At 35.9% G+C, this 20,831-nt stretch overlaps 2 protein-coding genes and 1 pseudogene across 4 annotated transcripts in view; 1 reads left to right on the top strand and 2 right to left on the bottom strand.

Moving 5' to 3' along the window:
- Positions 1-20,831, top strand: part of nmd3 (NMD3 ribosome export adaptor) — a 286,762-nt gene that overhangs the window by 184,911 nt on the left and 81,020 nt on the right. The window lies entirely within an intron of this gene.
- LOC310717728 (ADP-ribosylation factor-like protein 14 pseudogene) lies at positions 2,309-4,261 on the bottom strand (annotated as a pseudogene). Its single transcript has one exon. The product of its transcript is annotated as an ADP-ribosylation factor-like protein 14 pseudogene (transcript).
- ppm1lb (protein phosphatase, Mg2+/Mn2+ dependent, 1Lb) overlaps positions 6,563-20,831 on the bottom strand; it is an 82,312-nt gene continuing 68,043 nt past the window's right edge. The window contains exons 3-4 of the mRNA XM_083526029.1: positions 13,359-13,520; positions 6,563-10,510 (exon numbers count right to left, since the gene is read on the bottom strand). Of these exons, the coding sequence (XP_083382155.1) occupies positions 10,161-10,510; positions 13,359-13,520 (512 nt within the window). The 3' untranslated portion in view covers positions 6,563-10,160. The remainder of the gene's footprint in view (positions 10,511-13,358; positions 13,521-20,831) is intronic.

The following is a 20,831-nucleotide window of genomic DNA, read 5'->3' on the forward strand; positions in this document are numbered from 1 at the left end:
TCATGCTGTAGAAAAAATTTGGGGCCAATCAGATGCTTCACTGATATTATTGCATGATGGAGAAGTATCTGCTTGTATATTTCTCAGCATTGAGGACACCATTAGTCCTGACCAAATCTCCAACTCCATTTGCAGAAGGAAACTTCACCAGGCTTCGCTATTGCTGTGTGCTTAGTCTTGCCAAGGTGTATGACCAGTGACATGAAACTGGAGTTTGACTGTACCCACACAGCTTCTACACAGCTGTTTCAGTTTCAGTTAATTACTGTGTTAAATTAATCATTAGTACCTGCTGGTATAATTGGATAATCATAAACCCCTGACTTTGAACAAGTGAAAGTAAGAATCCAAAGTGTGTGCAGACCAAATATTAATTTGAATTGGATTTTTCTTGATTTCATTTACTTTCCATTTTCTTAATTAATAAAAATAAATTAACACATTTAATTATGAAAGCATTCTTATTTTACAACATTTATTTTTACAACTGCACAAAACTTTTGCACAGTACTTTATATTAGTGTGTTCTATATACCATTTATTGTGTCAGATTTATTGCTATATTTTAATAGCGATGATCATATATATATATATATATATATATATATATATATATATATATATATATATATATATATATATATATAATGATTATTTTTAGACAACTCACATTGGAAAACAGGAAGTTTCCACATGGTCACATCATCACCTGTTAAACATGTTCACTGTATTGTATTTTTTATTTATATACAAAATACTTTTTAAAAAAGTAACAATTTTCAAATAAATCATAAATAATAAAAAAAGAAAATCACAGTTTGAAAAATACCAGTTATGAAATATATATATATATCTATATATAAAAAACAGCCACATATTTTAATGAGCTCTTCTTTTTGGTTTTAAAGGTTTATAATATACATATCTTTATGTAAGTACATAAATTCAAAACAGATAAAAAAAAGTTTTGTTTCAACTCTTGGCCCATTTCTTTAATCAGAGACATTACTTGATTATTCTTGTGTCTTCTTGAAACCGTATTAAAAGTACAGTTTGGCAAAACCTGGTCTTGTATTGTTTTTGAGACACATTAATGTTCTCCTTATGTTTTGAACAACACACTGGAAAAAGCAAAAGCGCACAAGAATTGGACAGTAAATGACTCAAAAAAGTTCTGTGGAAAGATGAGTTCGTATTTGACATTGTTGGCTTTAACAGAAGAACTTATTTAAGATAGAGAGCAGGAGAGAAGATGTTAGCAGACTGCCTCACTTCCACAGTCAGACATGAAAGTGGAAGCTTAATGGTTTGGGGTTGTTTTAGAGCGCGGAAGGTTCGAGACTTATTTCGGGTGAAAGGAAAACTGATCCAAAATGGCAACCATTCCATACTTCAGCACCATTCAATTCCATCTGGATTGCAGCTAATTGGACTTGGTGTCAACATACAAGCGCATACGTCCGAGCTCTGTGATGTTATTCAGAGAGCAAACAGTCAGCTGGAGGGTTATCAATCATGGAATGTTCTGCCCAGTCACTGCACCTAAATCTTATTAAACTGCTCTGGGATGAACTGGATCTCAAGGTCAGAAAGAAATATTTAACCAGCTGAAAGTTTGGGAAAACTAACCGGATTTTAAAATGAAAATAAAGTGTAACATCTGTACATTTATTTATTTGTTTGGTCAAAGACAATCTTCAAACCAATAAATAGTCTTCATTAAGTAGTCTTCACATCAACTTTGTCATTCTTAGTAACAATGAACCTGTGATTTTTTCAGGGTTAAAAACATGCAAGTAGCCAATATGCTTACGTTACGTTGTTAATTCTTCGTTTGCCCTTCACTCTTACCCAAACCGACTCAATTGTGATGATGCAAGCAGATGAAGGATAAAAGCTATTCTCAAGCTCCCATTAGTGTTAACATCTATTGATTAAGTCGAGGTCAAGTGCAAATAAATCCTGGTGCTCTCACTGCATGTAGACTGCTAAGATCTTTATGGTGTAACATGACTGTTTTCTGTTTACTGTTGAGACTCCCTCAATAATACTCTTCATCACAATCTTCATTTATAAAAGAGGATTTATTCATTCACCAGAATCTAACAGGTGGTTTGTTTCTTGTATTCAAATGTAATTAGCATGCTTGTAGAAAACATATTTGCTAACATATTTATTTAGTAGCTATCATATATATTGTGATTAATTACATGATTGTCATGAGTTTACCTCGTAATTAATCAAAACTTGATCAGACATTTTTATTTGTTCTAAGATTTTAACTTAAAATCATACTTTTCAATATGCATGCTTTATGCAAATGAATGATTATTATTAGTGAAACCAAACTCAACATAAAGCATGAAGACAAAATATTCTTGTAAATGTTTTTAAGTAATTATGGTGTTTTAAATTACATAAACTATCAGGACACCAAATGGAACTTTTGCTGTTTCCACACGGACGGTTTTAATTAGCGGATGTGTGCACCATGGAGATTTTGGTGCTCGATTTGAGATTTGGCGCGTCATTAAAACAAATGTTTAGTGATTAAAAATTATTTTTCTTTTTTTTTTTTTACATTTATTTTTATATCTAAGTAAAGAAAGGACATCGTGAATAAATGTGTGTTGTGATGAAGGTTTTAATTTCACCCCTATATATTTATTTATTTCTATTTTTAATAAAAAAAATGGTCAAACAGAAATGCACGCTGCATTAATCGTGCGTTAATATAATTAGTGACGTTAAAATTCATTTGCGTTAACGCGTTAATTTGGACAGCCCTAAAATATATGTAGTACAATATTCATTATAATGACTTTACAAAACAAACATTAACATACAAATTATACACAAAATATTATTACAAAGCAGCAAAGATTATAGTGTTGGGAAATGTAAAAAAATTGTGACTTAAAGAAAGAAAGTAAAGAAAGTAAAGGAAAGAGATTTCAAAATGTAAAATGACTTGTAAACAAACAAAGAACTAAAAAAAAAATAAAATAAATGATTATGGTTTTGAACAAGTAAAGTAAAAGATAAGAATGTCGAAGCATTTAAAAAATTCACATTCATCTAGAAAAATGTCAAAATGTCTTTCTTACCACTTACACGGTACAGAAAGCAAATGAAAGAAGTCTGGCTCTGTTATGCTGAAGAGGCATTTAGCTGGTATGTCACTGTGTCTATCGTCCATTAATTAAAAAATGGTTCAGTTTACCAGTAATCCTGCTGTGTCTTCAATTTATGTAATTTCCTTCCTGTTTGTAGATATTCCTCTCCTTCTCCTACTGCAGTCTTCAGAAAGCGGGCCATCATCCTGAAGGCCTCGTCCAAACCAGCACCAGTCTTGGCTGAACATGGCTGAAAAAACCATTGCCTGTTACCACAAATCTCCCCCAAATTCAAGATCTCTGCAACATCTCTAGCACTGATGGCACCTGGCAAGTCTTGCTTGTTGGCAAGCACAATCAACGGAAGGCCTTTCAGGCTCTTATTTCCCAGGATCTTCTCCAGTTCCTGCTTTGCCTCAGTGATCCGCAGCTTGTCCTTGCTGTCCACCACAAACACCAAGCCGGACGTGTCCTGATAGTAGTGCTCCCAGTGAAGCCTCATCTGTTGCTGGCCACCGATGTCCCACAGGGTTAGCACAAAGCCTTTCTTTTTGTTTTCCAGCATCTCCACGTTGAAGCCCACAGTGGGAACGGTCACCACAGCTTCATTGTATTTCAGCTTGTAGAGCAGGGTGGACTTTCCAGACCCATCAAGGCCAAGCATTAGAATCCGAGCTTCTGAATGAACTTTGGAACCATGCTGTCCCATTGTATTTACCGCTACCAAATAATATTAGAATCAATCAAGTAGATCGTAGATTAACAGTATAGTAGGGGAGGTCCTTGTTGATGAATACTTCTGTGGTTCCTACAAATAGTCTTCTTATAGTTGCATTAAAAGAAAGTGGAATGTATATTGTCCAAACTTTCAACACTTCTCGTCTAGCTGTCTCCACTGAATGGATGTGTGCTCTTGTTATGTCCTCTTATACAGTAAATACAATCCACAACTCATCCAAAAAGGAAAGAGGTCAAATCCCACAGGAGATCGCGTCGTATTCTTTCACACTGAGATTCTCTAGCTGTGACCATAGTTCGAGTAATCTGCTGTCCAGTTCCCGACAGTGACACTGTCATTCTGAGGCATGTGACTCAGATTTCAGCAAGCATTTGAGAAACTCATGGAACTCCCCTTACAGCCAGAGTGAACTTCTGTTCCTGTTGGCATGTAACACTAGTCTAAGTATTAATACTGGGGTGACTAAGTCATCTGAGCACACCCTTATGTCACAGATATTTTAAGGAACTGACTTGGGAGTATGATTCTTCATAATTTCATGTATCCTACTCAAAGCCAAATATTAAGGCCAATAAATAAATAATATTTATAAAGTATATACAGTGGGTAAAATAAGTACTGAACATGTCATCGTTTTTTTCTAAATATGCTTTTGACGTGAAATCTTGACCAGATGTTGGCAACAACCCATGCAATCCATACATGCGAAGAAAACAACCCAGAGGTGTCCATACATTATGTGCAATAATGTGAAATGGCACAGGGAAAAACTATCAAAAGCATTAAGATCAGCTGTTTCAGTCCCAACTGATGGCATATAAAAAGATGTCTTATTACTACGGTGTCACAAAAGAAACATCTCGTGATGGGTAAAAACAAAGAGCTCTCTCAAGACTTTCGCAACATTATTGTTGCAAAACATACTGATGGGATTGGTTACAGAAGGATTTCAAAACTTCTGAATGTTCTGGTGAGCACTGTTTGCGCCATAATCCGGAAGTGTAATGAAAATAATTTTACATTAAACCAGCCACGACCAGCTGCTCCTTGCCAGATTTCTGATAGAGGAGTGGAAAGAATTATCAGAAGGGTTGTCCAAGAGCCAAGGACTACCTATGGAGAGCTTTAGAAAGACCTGGAATTAGCAGGTACAATTGTTGCGAAGAAAACACTCACCAATTAAGACTCCATTGCCAAATAAGGTTTGCACAGTTGCAGCAGAACAAATTACAATATTCCTGAACTTTAATGCTGCAAGACTCTAGTTGTACAAAGCTAATATATTAGCCACCAAAGAACACAGAACTTACGGTCATCTTCATGAACCCAGTAATAGATGAGATTTGCTTTGTCACATGGTGCTAGTGGCTGATTGACACTACAATCACTGTGATGGACAGAGAAATGGACACACAGTAATTCCATCCTTCCTAAACAAACAGGAAAGGCCATTTGGACTTCTACTCTAGCCATTGATCGACATCAACATGTCATGTCACATTAATAACACGTAAGAAAGCGATCCATTCTAAAAATATGATCAGGATAAAAGTAATGGTACGATGTAAAAGGAAAAGAAGGGTTCAATGATTCAAAATTCAATAATAAATGAGGTCATTTTATGAGGTAAATACCGAGATGATGTACAGCTAGAGATGATGTATGAGGGCGGTGCAGCTGTGGCTGCAGTGAAAAGGGACATGTTGAATTGTGTTCATTGGGTTTCTTGCTTTATTATTGGCATTCATTCTGCATAAGATACCTGTCTGTGCATTTTCGTGTAATATTGATGGTTTCTACAGCCATGGCCTCATAAAGATGGTATTAAGAGGTGGAGTGATTCAGGTAGGACAACACTGAAGGCCTAGGTGTGAAATGGATGGCTCATGGCTGTGCTAGAAAAATTATGTGCTGCAAGATCTCGAAATAAATAACAAATAATATAATACGTTCCTACTCTCACCTATGGTCATGAGCTCTGGGTCATGACCGAAAGGACAAGATCCCGGATACAGGCGGCCGAAATGAGCTTTCTCCGCAGGGTGGCTGGGCCATCCTTTAGAGATAGGGTGAGAAGCTCGGTCACTCGGGAGGAGCTCAGAGTAGATCCGCTGCTCCTCCACATCGAGAGGGGTCAGCTGAGGTGGCTCGGGCATCTGTTCCGGATGCCTCCTGGACGCCTTCCTGGGAAGGTGTTCTGGGCGCGTCCCACTGGGAGGAGACCCCGGGGAAGACCTAGGACACGCTGGAGAGACTATGTCTCCCGGCTGGCCTGGGAACGCCTTGGTGTCCCCACGGAAGAGCTGGAAGAAGTGGCTAGGGAGAGGGAAGTCTGGGCATCTTTGCTTAGACTGCTGCCCCCGCGACCCGGCCTCGGATAAGCGGGAGAAGATGGATGGATGGATAATATAAAATAGTTTAACCTAAAAGATATACAATTTCTATATTTGAAAAGTTGTTTAGTAGATAATAAGCATTTTCTTTTTACAGTTTTTCGTTGTTGTTTTTTTGCTTTGCTAACATCTACATTCTATAGCAAAGTCAATTCAATTTAATTGCATAATATTTTTAATAATAGACATTTTCACAAACAGCTTTACGGTAATCTGCATGCAGATTGAGATTCCTAATTAGGTAAGGAAATAAGAAAGTATCTACTAGGTAACACTGGATATTGTAATTACGAATCATTACAACATGAGAAAGATTTTCATCCTTGCAATTTTTATTTGGTACATTTTTATATATTCATCTTCCCTTAATTTCACAGACATATTTTTTTGTTGTTGTTGCTTTTATTTTTAACAGATTCTTTCAAACATGTTACAACTGTACTGTATTCTGCAGGAATAAAGGAATACACACAAAAAAGCTCCCAAAACATACAAACAAACAAACAAAAAAACACACATAAAAAGCAATTAGCTATTAAATCTAATCAAATATCAATACACCAGAATTTGATGCATTTCCTTATTTTTTTTTTCATTTTATATAATTGGAATTGTGGTTAATAATATTCAGTATGTACATTCATTTTATTAGTCAATATGCAAAATATCGTATTTACATCTGATGTGAATGGCATTCTCGAAACTTGATAAAATTGTGAAATTTGGGTGAAGAAAACTGAAGGAAATGACAAAAATATAATGAAGTTAACAGGAACATGTTCTGGATGCAATATGATATATTCATTAGAAGTTATTTAAAGAATTTGTTTGCGCGGTTGCTTCGACTCTGGTTACAGCTGCAGTTATAATAATACAGGATCTTTTTCAATCGAATTAAGATATTAGGACTAAAGTGAACCTAAAAAGCATAATCTCTTGAACTGAATATAACAGCACGTTATTATTTATCTACCAGTTTCCCTTTATTACAACATTTAGGGCCAAAGAACAATATGAGACAGAGAAATTTACCCAAAGCAACTAATGCCTGTTAAAATGTATAGTTCAAACATTGTAAGTAATAATAAAATAAAAAATAAAAAATTATCGGGTGCTCTGATGCAATTACCACTGATGATTTTCCAATAAAAGCATTCATCCAAAGAGTTTAAATCTTTTCATAGTACCACAATTTGCTATTATATTACGAAAAGTAAATCCCCCACCAGTCTGTTTGGTTTCAGTCAGACAAAACAATCAAATCTAGATTTAAAAAATGCACTAATCATGAACCCAGAAAGTGCAAATCCCCTGTACAACTTTCAACATGGCGGAAACTAACACACTGGAACGAAGCACCAACACAGGAGACTCCTTCCATAAATGTAACGTAAATGTCGAGACACAATAAAACTTCACCGTATTAATAATAACGTTTAAATTGATTTAAAACCAAACCCCTTATAAACCTGTGTATTATTAGCCTTTGTTTATATCATGAGCCTCCTAAATTAGCTGTAACTATAGAAAATTAAAACAAGAACATTCATAGAAACCTGTGATTTGAATTATAGCCAGAGATGATGTTAGAGGAAAAGATTTAACGATTCACCAATTTTTGACCAATCGGATTCGAGAACACGAAAAAGCCTGTAGAATGAGAGGAACTAATGATCGGAACATGTGCAATCATGGTCTCTTTTGTTTGATATATACAAGTCACACCAATTTTGTGTTTTTCTCAATAGTGTACACACTTTAAATCTACACTTTTACACTAACGTGCAAAAAAAATTGTTTTTAGACAAACTTTGCACTATATACTGCAGTTATTTTGTTGCGATTATTCACTTTTGGCGTCCTGTTTAATTTTTGGAATGAATATAGACACATATAATCCACAGGGATTTAAGGCAATACACCACAAGTGAAATAAACAAGAGTTTGTTTGCATACTTAGTCTTTTAACATTAGAATTCAAATAGATTTCTATAGTAAAGACCCATGAAAAGAATTTCTCTTTTTTAATTTTTAAAGCAAACTTTCATTTTTGTGTTCTTTTTTTTTTTTTTTTTGTGTTCAGTGATATTTTAAACGAATAATGTATAACATTCTTCACTACACTATAATTTAATATTTGGGTCTTTCCTCTGTATTTTGAGTCTAATTAAAGATAACAATGAATGTAGGTCAGAAAACATTCCCTCCTGCACAACCATGTAGTCAGGGATGGGCAATATTTATGATACATGTATTTTAAATATAAAATAAGATTTAGTAATTTGGTAGGGTTGATGTAAATGGCTTCATATTTTGTATCGAAATACTTTTGTATTTTTGTAGTTTTAAAATACATAAGAAGTCTACATGATGACATCATAAAAATGGAGCCTCTGATTGGTGCCTGCTCGGTATTTCACCAAGACTTGTTGAGATCAGAACAGAAAATTTGGCAGCTTTCAAATAGATGTCCAATGATTACTAAATAAATATTTAATTGCAGAACATTGTACCCTAATTAAAGTAGCTGCTTAGTAAGATGATGATTTTGTGTATTGCATTGTCACCCATTGCATGAGTGACTGGCTGACACATATTATATTTATAATTAACAATCAAATGAATTCATTAGACACTAGTTGCTATGAATACAGGTGCCATCAGTCGTCTTCTTATAAATGACTTCGTTACCAAACACCAAGTAACTAAATTAGGATTCAATTCTGAGTCATTCGCAAACTGTTAAACATTAAACTGTTAGTTACTTTAAAACTAACCTTGATCTGGGAGATCACAGGGATCTATCGATCGATCAATCTACAATATACAGAAAAAAAATGTTTTGGGACCTGATTTACACAGCCATATGTAATCCTTTCCCGAACTTTTACCACAAAATTGAAGGCATACAATTGTGTAGGAGTTCTTTGGATAGCAATCTTTTCTTCACATTAACTAGGAGACCCAAACCTGTTCCAGCATGACAATGCCTTTATGCACAAAACCAGCTCCATTACGATATGCTTTTCATGAGCTGGTTCGGAAAATCTTGAGTCTCCCCCTACAGAGCTTTAACTATTCAGCTATTGTACACCTTTGGGATGAATTGAAACTCGGACTGGACCCCAGTCCTCCGTCCTAAATCAGTACCTGACTGTACGTGTCTAAAACTCTTGCAGTTGTATGATCACAAATCTCTACAAGCACACTCCAAAATCTAATGGAACATCTTCCCAGAAGAGTGGAAGGTATTATAACTGCAAATGGGAATTAAATGTGGAATGGGATTATCAAAAATGGCTGAATCTTATAGTCAGGTGTCCACAAACATTTGCTTATATAGTGTATGTCCATAGATGCATATATCTACCATGTGGTGTCTTGCCTTAAAAAATTAACGATATAATACCGAATGGTACTGATACTTTAGTTTGCATCTCAAAAAGAAAACGAAGAAATCGAAGGCCCATAATCATCCTGGCAATACTAATAAAACTCTACTACTCGACTTACTTACTTTCATATCTATGTACCTATTTTGTCATTCATAGTAATTACTAAATAATACTCTTCAACATGAATAAATGCATATTAAGCGAAAACTTCAAGGGGTTAAATGACCTTGAATGTGATTTTCATTACACAAGCCGTGGGTTCTCTTGAAGTTTCTCTCCATGATGCGCTATTTAAAACAAAGGCTTTGGGGAAAATTACATAATGGGATGATACCTGTTTACTTTAGATTTGACATTATTGTAATAAACAGTTCTTGCTCCAAAAATAGTCATGAGAACCTTTTTTCCCTTTTGCGTCTTTACATCTTTATTAATACGAGCCGATAATATATATTCGAATGAATCCCTATTCTAACTGATAACGCCGAAAATATGATCAGTTCAGATTCATGGTGGTTCACTGCTCGGGCGATTTGGTGGCTCTCTTTTTAAATTTGACCACCATGACTGTAATGTTGTCTGGGCAGCCGCGGTAAAACGCCTGCAGCACGATGCTCTTGGCGCCGAAATGCGGCTCGTCGAGGCGCTCGCGGATGAAGCGGACGGCCTCCTCGTTACTGAAGGCATCCCACAGGCCATCGGATGCCAGGATCATGAACTCGGGCTGCAGTTTGTCCAGGTCAAAGGTCACCACGTCAGGTTCGGGGATGACCACGTTTAGCTTCTTAAGAGGATAGTCGCCCAGAGATCGAGACATGGCCAGGATTCCTTGCACACGCCAGGAGCCGTTAAAGCTGATGAAGCCACCTGAGAGCAAAAAAAAACAAACAGAAGTGGTAATGCCATTTGCATAACGCTGACTCAAAGAAAAACTCCAACCGAAAACACTATATTTTTGAAAAAGGAAATGCCAACACCCCTTTTGTTATATTGACAGCTACCTTCAACAGCACATTCATCTTTATTAGTATAAATCTCCGCATTGACGTACGAGAGACAACAAACTCCAAACTTTACCTTTCAAATTGCAACATAAACGTCTTGCTTCTCGCTTGTCCATTGCTTCGGAAAATGATTAGCATCAAATCTATTATACAGGTAGTGATGTTAATTACACTAAAGGATAAAAAGAACTATGCGTGCGTATGCCATGCGTATTTCGGATCATTAATGTTAACTGCATGTTGTGTTCACTTGTGTTATCTTTTACTAATATTTAAATTAGTTTGATGATCTGAGACATTAAAGTGTGACAAACATGCAACAAAATAAGAAATCAGGACACCAACACTTTTTCACACCACTGTATATATAAACTGCAACTTTACAATACAGTTTTAGCTCAGCACAAAAAAAACCAGACTACTTTAATCTTATCTGTTAAAAAAGTATATTTTGAGAATAAAAAATCAAAAACGGCATGCACGCAAAGCAACTGTCGGATTTATACCATAGATTTATCGTGCCAGTAAAACAGTTGAAAGGGTTTTTATGGATGCACTTATTCATCCCAGTTAATCAGATATTCATGCTGGTGGCTCAAAGTCAAACACCTTTTATATCCCCACAGTTTTTGTTTTGAACAGTCACCCAATATCGTGCTTACACCATTCAAGACTCGCAAGACAGCATTGACTGAAGCTGTTTTTAATCGTGACTCCATTTATTTATAGTGTTATTAATAGTGTTACGTGTTTCTGCTATTTCGGTCCGCTCCCTTGAAGGGTTATGAGAGGACTAAAACATGTAGCATGGTGTTATAGAAAGAGTCAACAAAGTTAAGATTACAGAGCCTGTCAAAAGTTTGGAAACTTTTTTTATTGGTTTTGAGAGACACACAAGAGGCATGGTGTTTATACGCAACAAACTGCGTCATTTAACCGTATTCGTTTCCATTGAACAGTCAGATTGGGCAATAACAGTAGGTTTTGGATGAAAGACATGTCACAAGTTTTTGTTTTTATTGGGAGAACATGCTGACTCATTATATACATGCAGGTTGCATTTGGGTTCAATGGGAAAAAGAATACTGAACCAACATGGCTGCCATTCCACAACACAATGCAATTCCGTGTGGACTTCCTGGCATTCCTACAGAAGGAACCTGGCATTCCTACTGTGGCTATTTAGAACCAACTCCACCATACAACAAGACAATACCCCAAAGCATCTGTTCAAGCTCTGTAAGCGTTATTTACAGAGCAGAAATTCGGCTGGAGTATCTATCTTGGAATGGCCTGCCCATTCGATACGTCTAAATCCTATTGAACTACTCTGGGATGTACTTGTTTAGAAATAAATTTTCAACTAGTGTAGAACAATTTTGGCAATTTTTACAAGAGGCACGGCAAAGTATTTCAGCTGAATGTTTGGAGAAATGAAAAGTCTGGACCTTCATGCTGAGGGAGGATTTTTAAATGGAAAGAAAATCTGTACATTTATATACAGTGGTCCCCTGGAACACGCGGACTCTCAGTACATTTACGTTCCAAGATCCCGAAAAGTTCCGAAAACCTGTAAATTTTGGACGCACCATCGCAGCTTCTATGGTACATTATTGAATTCATCTAGACATTATGTCACTTCAATACAATAATGTATTTTTAGAATTTGTATAACATTTGTTAGGGAAAACATAGTTTAAAATGTTATTCCTAACGTCCCTCAACATTCGGTCCCCCTGCAGATTCCCGCAAATTTGAAGGTAATCCGCAACTTGCTGTTTGTTAGGTTCCGAATGAGAACCAGCAAATTGTCCGAGAAGTGACTTCCGAATTGCAAATTATCAGAGGGTTGACTGTATTTGTTTGGTCAAAGTAAATCTCAATACCTTTTTGTTTGATAGTGTTATTGATTATGGGGGAGTGGTGGCTCCGGCGGTTAAGGCGCTGGGTTGCCGATCGGAAGGTCTGGGGTTCAAGCCCCGGTATCGCCAAGCTGCCACTCTTGGGCCCTTGAGCAAGGCCCTTAACCTCTATGCTCCAGGGGTCCCTTACGAGGGAAATATCAAGGTCCGTAACGTCGGAGTGACGTGGGGCCGCCTTCCCGTGGGCTCACCACCTGCAGGAGGGACCGTAAGGGACGGTGCTATGAGCATTGGGCAGCAGTCGGAGGTGGGGGCCTGCTTAGACTGCTGCCCCCGCGACCCGAATTACGGATAAGCGGGAGAAAATGAATGAATTGATTATTGCTGTTGTTCTTATCTTATATTAAATTACATACGTGTCTCTCAAAAATGATAAAAAACCTGCCATTTCCAAACTTTTGACTGTATTTTCCAGTAATAGCACAACCAAAGTGGTGTATCTTACTCCAGAAATGTTTAAATGTGACCCAATTTTTTAGATATTGAAATGAATTTGTATTTAAATGATCTGTCATTAATCTATGTTGCTGGCATAGAAGTAAAAAAAAAAGTTTAAACTAGGAATCCTGGATTAGGAGATATCTTATATCTATTTCAATAGATCAATAGATCATATCGTGAAGCTTTAGTTCAAGTAAAAGCATTAACTAGGTAAAGCATAAACTCTACTACACCAACCTTCAACACATGCAATATGATCTTTAACCAGTAGGGGGCAATAAAGTTCCATTGCCCGGACATAACACATTTCATGCATGTGTATTGAGAAAGCTTGTTTTTGTGGCCTACCTGCTTTCTTGATCCTCTTTCGCTCTTTGAGTTGGTAGGGTTTGTGGTCATAGGACAAGGGGATGGCATTACCGTCTTTATCACACAAAACTCCTCTGGAATCACCTACATTACCTACTGTCAGTTCCTTATCAGACAACATGGCCACTAGGCATGTTGTCCCTAAAAAAAGAGAAAAAGTGAGATATGGTTAAAAGGATGCCACCAAAACACACATACACACTACTTTAAAGACTTTGACCGCCCGCCCGCCCTTTCTTTATAAAATAGCTCCTTTCTCTCAAGCCCAGCACTCAATATAGACTTTTTGTTGGGAATCCGCCAATCAAGACACCTGCTAACTTCAAACAATGCTTTTCTCCGAAGCAGCAACTTTGCAGCAACTCTGCGTTTTCTCCCCTGTTTGCCTTCCTGAATCCTTTCTTTTCACTCCCTTTTCCCTTCTTTGTTTAATTTTCCCAGGCCTGGGGTTTGCTCACCGAGATCCCATCGGCACCAAACAAACCGCCTGTCAGACCATCTGTTCCCCCCTTTGGAGCTTTTAGCGTTGCTTTCAAACGCTAAACAAAGCATATTGATCAGACCCAAAGTCACCTACCTGATTCGAAACCCTGTATTCATGATATTAGCCTTCATGGAATTATTAATATGCATCTCTTCTATGATGTTTTTTATTTATTTATTTTATTTTAGATTAGCATGCAGCAGAAGTTGGGTGTTTCTCAGTTTCATAACTAAGCATTAAAAAAGATATGCTAATAAGAAAATGTAGATGTAAAGACGAAAGTTCAGACCAGGACAAAATGAACTACTTTCTACAGAGTAAGTAAAGAACAAGGTATTCCCAATAGCCCAGAAGGTTTCAATACAACTCTAAAATAGGCTGCTGATTTCCAAGACAACTGATTCACTTCACATCATTTGGAGGTGTTGTAAATGTGACGAATTAAGGGAGATTAGGAAAGACAAATCCAGAATACATCTCACTATGAAATAACCCAACTCAACCATCACTGATCCTACAGTCTGGGCTAAAATCATCCACAGCCTACGTTCTGTTTATTCCTATTTTATTTTATTTTTTGTATTTTTGTATTTTTTTAACAACCCTCAGTAGTATGAAGAATGAGAAAGTATAAATAAATAAATAAATAAATAAATAAATGAATGAATAAATGATTACATAAAACCTTTACACAGAAATAAACTAATGAATAAAAATATAGGCAGAAATAAATAAATAAGTGAATGAACACAAAATATATGCAGAAATAAATGAATAATGAATACATGAACAAAGAAATAAATACATAAATTTTTTGGTTAATAATGCCTTTCATTTTTTGTCTACATTTACTGTACTATATTTAGGCCGTTTCTATATTTCTACTTCTGTTTCTTAATTTCTGCATTTTCATTCACTAATTTCTGTATTTCTGTTTATATATGTCAATTGCATAATGTTTCATTAAATTCAGAACTTCAGTCTAAATACAGAAATGGCTGGCTGGGTGACCCAGACAGAAGCAAACGATTCCTATCAACATCTATCTATCCATCCATCCATCCATCCATCATCTATCTATCTATCTATCTATCTATCTATCTATCTATCTATCTATCTATCTATCTATCTATCTATCTATCTATCTATCTATCTATCTATCTATCTATCTATCTATCTATCTATCTATCTATCTATCTATCTATCTATCATACATACATACATACATACATACATACATACATGCATACATTTAAATCCACCTGATATTATATAATATAATATAATTCACTATAAGATATTCATTTACAGCAAATAATCTGACATGGATGCCAGAAACAAGCATTTAACCTTAAAAAGGTTTTAAAAAAGGCTTGGCAGCTGTACCTTATTTACATTTACAGTACTGCTGATTTCACCAAGTTAGCTGTGCATGAACATTTAAAGAGTTTAGTGTATTAATCAGTTAGCTTTCGGAAAGCTTAAAGGTTTTTTTGGAAATATATAAAAACACAATAGACTACAAGCTTGATCTTTCCTCAACAGCTTAAGGAACAGAAAGAAAGGAAGATGTACCAAATGAAAAGTGAGACAGAAAGAGGATATTTTTAGAAAGGGAAGAAGAGAAGTGAAGACAAAAGAGATGAGTGTTGAAAATGAGGAAATCTCCCTAGTGTGCCCCTCTACCCACATAGACACTCCTTTAATCTTTCTCTCATACATTCTCTCATACAATTTTAAGCTTTTCAAGTCAAAGTTTATGAAAGGAGGAATAAGCTCCAAAGCATGGATTCATCACAGTCAGAGATGGGTTTTTCCCCCTAAACCTATTAAATACTTTCAGAATAGTAATGACCTCAAAGCAATATCTTATACGACTTATTAGTAATCTTGAGTTAGCTTCTGAAGAAAATTCAACTAACTTGACTCAGTTGAAGAGTAAGACCAAAAAGACCAATAAAACGTGGGGAGAAAAAATGACAAATGTCTACAAATGACACACTAAAAATGGTCTGTGTGTAATGCTAGTAACCATGCTAAAGTGAAAAACAAGTAGCCATGCTGTAGGCCACCTATTTTATCAATGGTACATAAATTTCGCTAGCTAACTCATGTTAATTATTATGTTTCTATACACAAACAGCTCTCCATATATTTGACACAACAAACAATCCCTGATCATCAAAAATGATATGGTCAATTCAGACCTCTCACTGTTTAAAACAAAAGATCTGGCTAGCTAGCCTAGCTCATTTAGCAAGCTAAAGGCTAACTTGCATCTGTAGGTTAGATGTTGAGCTGCAAAACATAACATTGTTTGTTATACTTTACAGATAATTTGCAGATAATTATCAGTTTCCTTTAAAAAAAGAGAAGTCTGACCTTTAAATGAGAATATAGAAAATGTTAGTTTTTTTTAACAAAACCACATTTAATTGCACCCTGTACCAGTATTATTGCACTCCTAAACATGTTCACCTATAATGTTTAAAGAAAGCAAGACTCTATTGAGAGTAATCTTGAAAAGTCCAAGGTCCTATCTTGTGGATAGCCCTTTTTGTAGATCATTCCACTGGTGAAGGTCAAAGCACTTGATTGGCCATGTCATAAGATTAACCCTAAACCATTTTTCATGAACTCCATTGCATTTCTTTGGATCGTTGACCTGTTTGGCCTAGTGGAAGATTTAACCATGAGGGAATTGTATCTCCATGAGGGATTTACATTATCTACTGCTACTTTAAGGAGTCCATGATGATTAAACATCCATGAGAGACTTTGGTGGGAAAAAAGCATATATTACAGTACAAATCAGTACAAATCTCCACCAAATCATTTCTCATAAGAGTGTGGATCAGGCTTGCTTTCATATAACCACCAATCTTTTTTTTACTTACTTTCAGTAAGTGCTCTATTTTTGTATCATCTAACCAAATAGCTTGGTTCCAGTCAAACCTCAAAAAAAAAAGAAAAAAAAAAAAGCTGGTGTCCAATCGTATATTTGGAGACTAGGTTATGCCAAAGTAAGACCTCCAGCCATTATCTTCAACCACAATACATTTGCATCTTCTTCCAGGAAATTCCTGGATTTTTAAAACATTTTAATTATTACTCCAAAAGTGAATATGAGCATCTTAATAATAGCTCCTGACTTTTTACTTATGAATCCTGTAGTTTTCTTCATGGTGACATATGTTATATGTATTCTCTAGTGAAACAGGAAATCATTAATGACTTTTTAGTTCCTAAACACTCAGGTGAAATGAAATAAGTAGAATATAATGTAAATGTGTTTCACTTTCATTTTGTTCATATTAAATCCATAATAATAACTAATGATTGTAAAACATGTTGTTCTTTTGTTGAAAAAAATATATAAATATATATCTTTACCATCTTTTTTCCATCTTTACCATCTTTAGCAAGGTTGCCAAATACTTGCGGTTCCTACATAATAAATTGCACAGACAATTCAGTGTCATTAATAACATTCAGTGATTATGTAACTTTTGCAAACTTTGTAGATCATCTGCACACATTTCCTTCAGGGTCTTTCTCCAAACAATGAGGAGGATTATAGAGAGGTAAAGGAGAGGGCAAAAGGAGAAAAAAAATGCTGCAATAAAAGAGAAAGGAATAAGAATTGAAGGAAGAAGGCGTGAGAGAGAGAAATAATGAAGCAGAGACAGTTAAAAGCGGAAAAAGTGAATGTTTATAGAGGGCAAGAGTTTTTCTGGATCACCCTGAGGTAAAAAGTCAAATTTGAGCAATGTTAGAGAAATAATGGATGAAGCAGGTTTAAAAATACTTTAAAAACCTTTGAGTTTCCTGTAAAATCTTCTTGTAGCATATTTCTTTTGTTTGCAAATGTATTCAAATCATTTTTATTAAACTGCCAGCCATTTCAAATTTCCACCTTTCATGTTGGTGACGGTACATTTGGAACAAGGTCAAGGATGGGGTCTCAGGAGTGAACTGGAGGAGATTGATTGCCTGTTTCCAATACTGCTGCTTCATTGACCACTTTCCAATCAATTTATTTCAAAGCTGTTAAAAAAAGCAGGGTCAGGGCCGGGGCAGCTGGTGACTCGTCTGTTAAAACAGCATCATTTGATGATGATTTTGCCACTGGCCAATGCTTATGTTGTTTATGCCAAGGACTGCTAATGGTAAAGCTGTTTTTGTTTGCTACATCTCTCTCTTTGTCTCGCTAAGTTTTACAGACTAAAGTTTGTGCCTGATTATATATACACAGTTTATTATCTACAGTATATACCATATAATGTATTATTTATTAAATAAAACTGCAAATATAATTTAATGGATGATGCTTATCTATATAAAAGTCCTGCTGAATTCTCGAATCCTCAAATCTGTTTGGAAAGAAGGCATTGGATAATTTTCTACTGCAGCCGCTCTGACAAATCACAGGATATAATAATGAGCACCTTCTCATTTATCATGTGCTGGAAATGCCTTAGAAATTAAGAATAACCACCAAGGGTTTTTTATTTAACAAAGAAAAAAGTTTGACATTAATGAAAGGAGTCTCCATTCTCAATGCTTTGAACACCAATGTAACGTTTTCCACCACTGACACGCCTTCAGGACGGAGAGTGTCAGTCATCTGAGGCTTCTCAGAAACATATCAAGCTGTTTCGAAGACAGAGGTAATAAAGAAAAGCTAATAAAAGAACTACTGACAGTTGTTTAAGGTTGATGAGGGAATTACAGGAACTTGGACTTTTTCACAGCATAAAACAGCAAAAAAGACATTCTGTAATAAATAAAAAGGTATCTGTTGCCAAATTGCTGCGTTATAAAAGAAATAAGTCACTGCACTGCACTTATACTATTGGAAGATAATCATAGTCAGGTTGGTAACAGTAACTATGCTTTGTGTCCGTCTACATCAAAACCCCCCATTGTTAATTATTTTCCCCTGACAATGCATTCCATTGTATTTTATGCCTTACATAATGTGGATCTTATAATATCCGTAAGATCTAATGTATATTCTATAACTATTACAGTCAGCTCTGTGGGGTACCTTGTTGTCCTCAGGCTATGCAGTGAATTTAGCAGCGATCGTTTCCTAAAACGCCGTCTCTCTTTTTTTCCCCTGTTTTTCCCTGACTAATGCTCTTGCACCCACCCACACGTTCTTTCTTTCTCTCGCTCTCTCTCGCTCTCTCTCTCTCTCTCTCTCTCTCTCTCTCTCTCTCTCTCTCTTATATTTTCTTTATATACAAATTCCATTCTGCCTCACCGGAATAACAGGGGGAAAAGATTATATACACCAACCAGCCATAACTTTATGACCACAGATCAGACATAACATTATGACCACCTGCTTAATATTTTGTTTCTTCACCTTCTGCTGCCAAAACAGTTCTGACCCGGTTAGCATTAACTGCATTAATTAACAACTTATACAGCAATTCAAGTTACAGTTGCTCGTCTGTTGGTTCGGACCACACAGACCAGTCTTCGCTCCCCACGTGCACCAATGAGCATCGGCTGCTCTTGACCCTGACGCCAGTTCACCACTGTTCCTTCCTTAGACCACTTTTGATAGACCACTGCAGACTAGGAACAGCCCACAAGAGCTGCAGTTTTGGAGAGGCTCTGACCCAGTCGTCTAGCCATCAAAATTGGCCTAGCTCAAATCGTTACGCTTGCCCATTTTTATTCTGTTTCTAAAATCAACTTTGAGGACAAAATGTTCATTTTCTGTCTAATATATCCCAGTCATAATCAGATAATTGCATTATTATTAAATAAATTAGACATTTCGATTTAATTGAAAACAATTTAAATGGAAGTCATCAAAGTAATATGACAATATACATGAAAAAAAGCTAACAAAATGAAAATACATTCTGCTACAACTAATTGAACCAAATCAATAATAAAAAATAACTGCCACATAATTTCATTGTTCGTCCTTGTAATGAATCGCGCTGTGGCACACACTACACTACACTGAATCACTTATTAGTTTTCTTTTTAAATGTAAACATAATACATTTTTTAATATAGGTGGTTCAGTTCCTCTGTCTCGCATTGCGTTCACACATCAGATTCCCTAATTCAACCATGACTCTCTGGAGGAAATTTCCACACACAGATTTACTTGTACACCACAAATCAAGACTTTGTGATTTTTCAGGTAATCAGTACTTTACTTCAATATTTATAACTTTTTACTTTATACGACGTGAGGTCCAGTTACCAGCGTGACACTAAAACAGGTAGTAGTAATGGCTACTTTTTACTTAAGTACATGTCAGAGCCCAAACTTCTTTACTTTAACGTGAGTGAAAAACTGTAGTCAGTACTTCAGCTTTTACCAGAGTCTTTTAAAACATATGTATCTGTACTTCTATTTGAGTGAAGGATGTTTGTATTTTTGCCACATCTGCTCTGTGTAGTCCAGTTAGTGTAATAAACTTGAAATAAAGGATACATTTTGGCAAGGGATCCTTTAGTGGAACTGAAATGCAGTTTATATAGTTTATATAACTTTATCAATTAACCGATAATCAAAGATAATCACTAGCACTAAGCAGAAAATAAAATGCGATTAATAAGGTCAGATTACAAAGATACAGTCTTCATAGGACAGATTGTATTTCTATTACAATTTCCCTAATACTTTCTTTCTCACCCCCTCTAACACACACACACACACACACACACACACACACACACACACACACACACACACACACACACACACATACTATCTCTCTGTAATCTTCCCCTGTGCCTCTAATTATTTTTATCTCCTCCCAGTGTTGAAGAACATAATGAGTTGTATTGGTCCGCTCATCTCCCTCTCCAATTAGACACGCTGCCATTCCATAGAGGACGAGAGAGTGATAGAGAGAAACTGAGAGAAAGAGATATGTCCATATGTCTGAATGTTCTCGAACACCTAATACACGCTTCACTACAATAAATTC

The sequence above is a fragment of the Silurus aristotelis genome (genome assembly GCF_946808225.1).
Source record: "Silurus aristotelis genome assembly, chromosome: 22".
NCBI lineage: Eukaryota > Metazoa > Chordata > Actinopteri > Siluriformes > Siluridae > Silurus > Silurus aristotelis.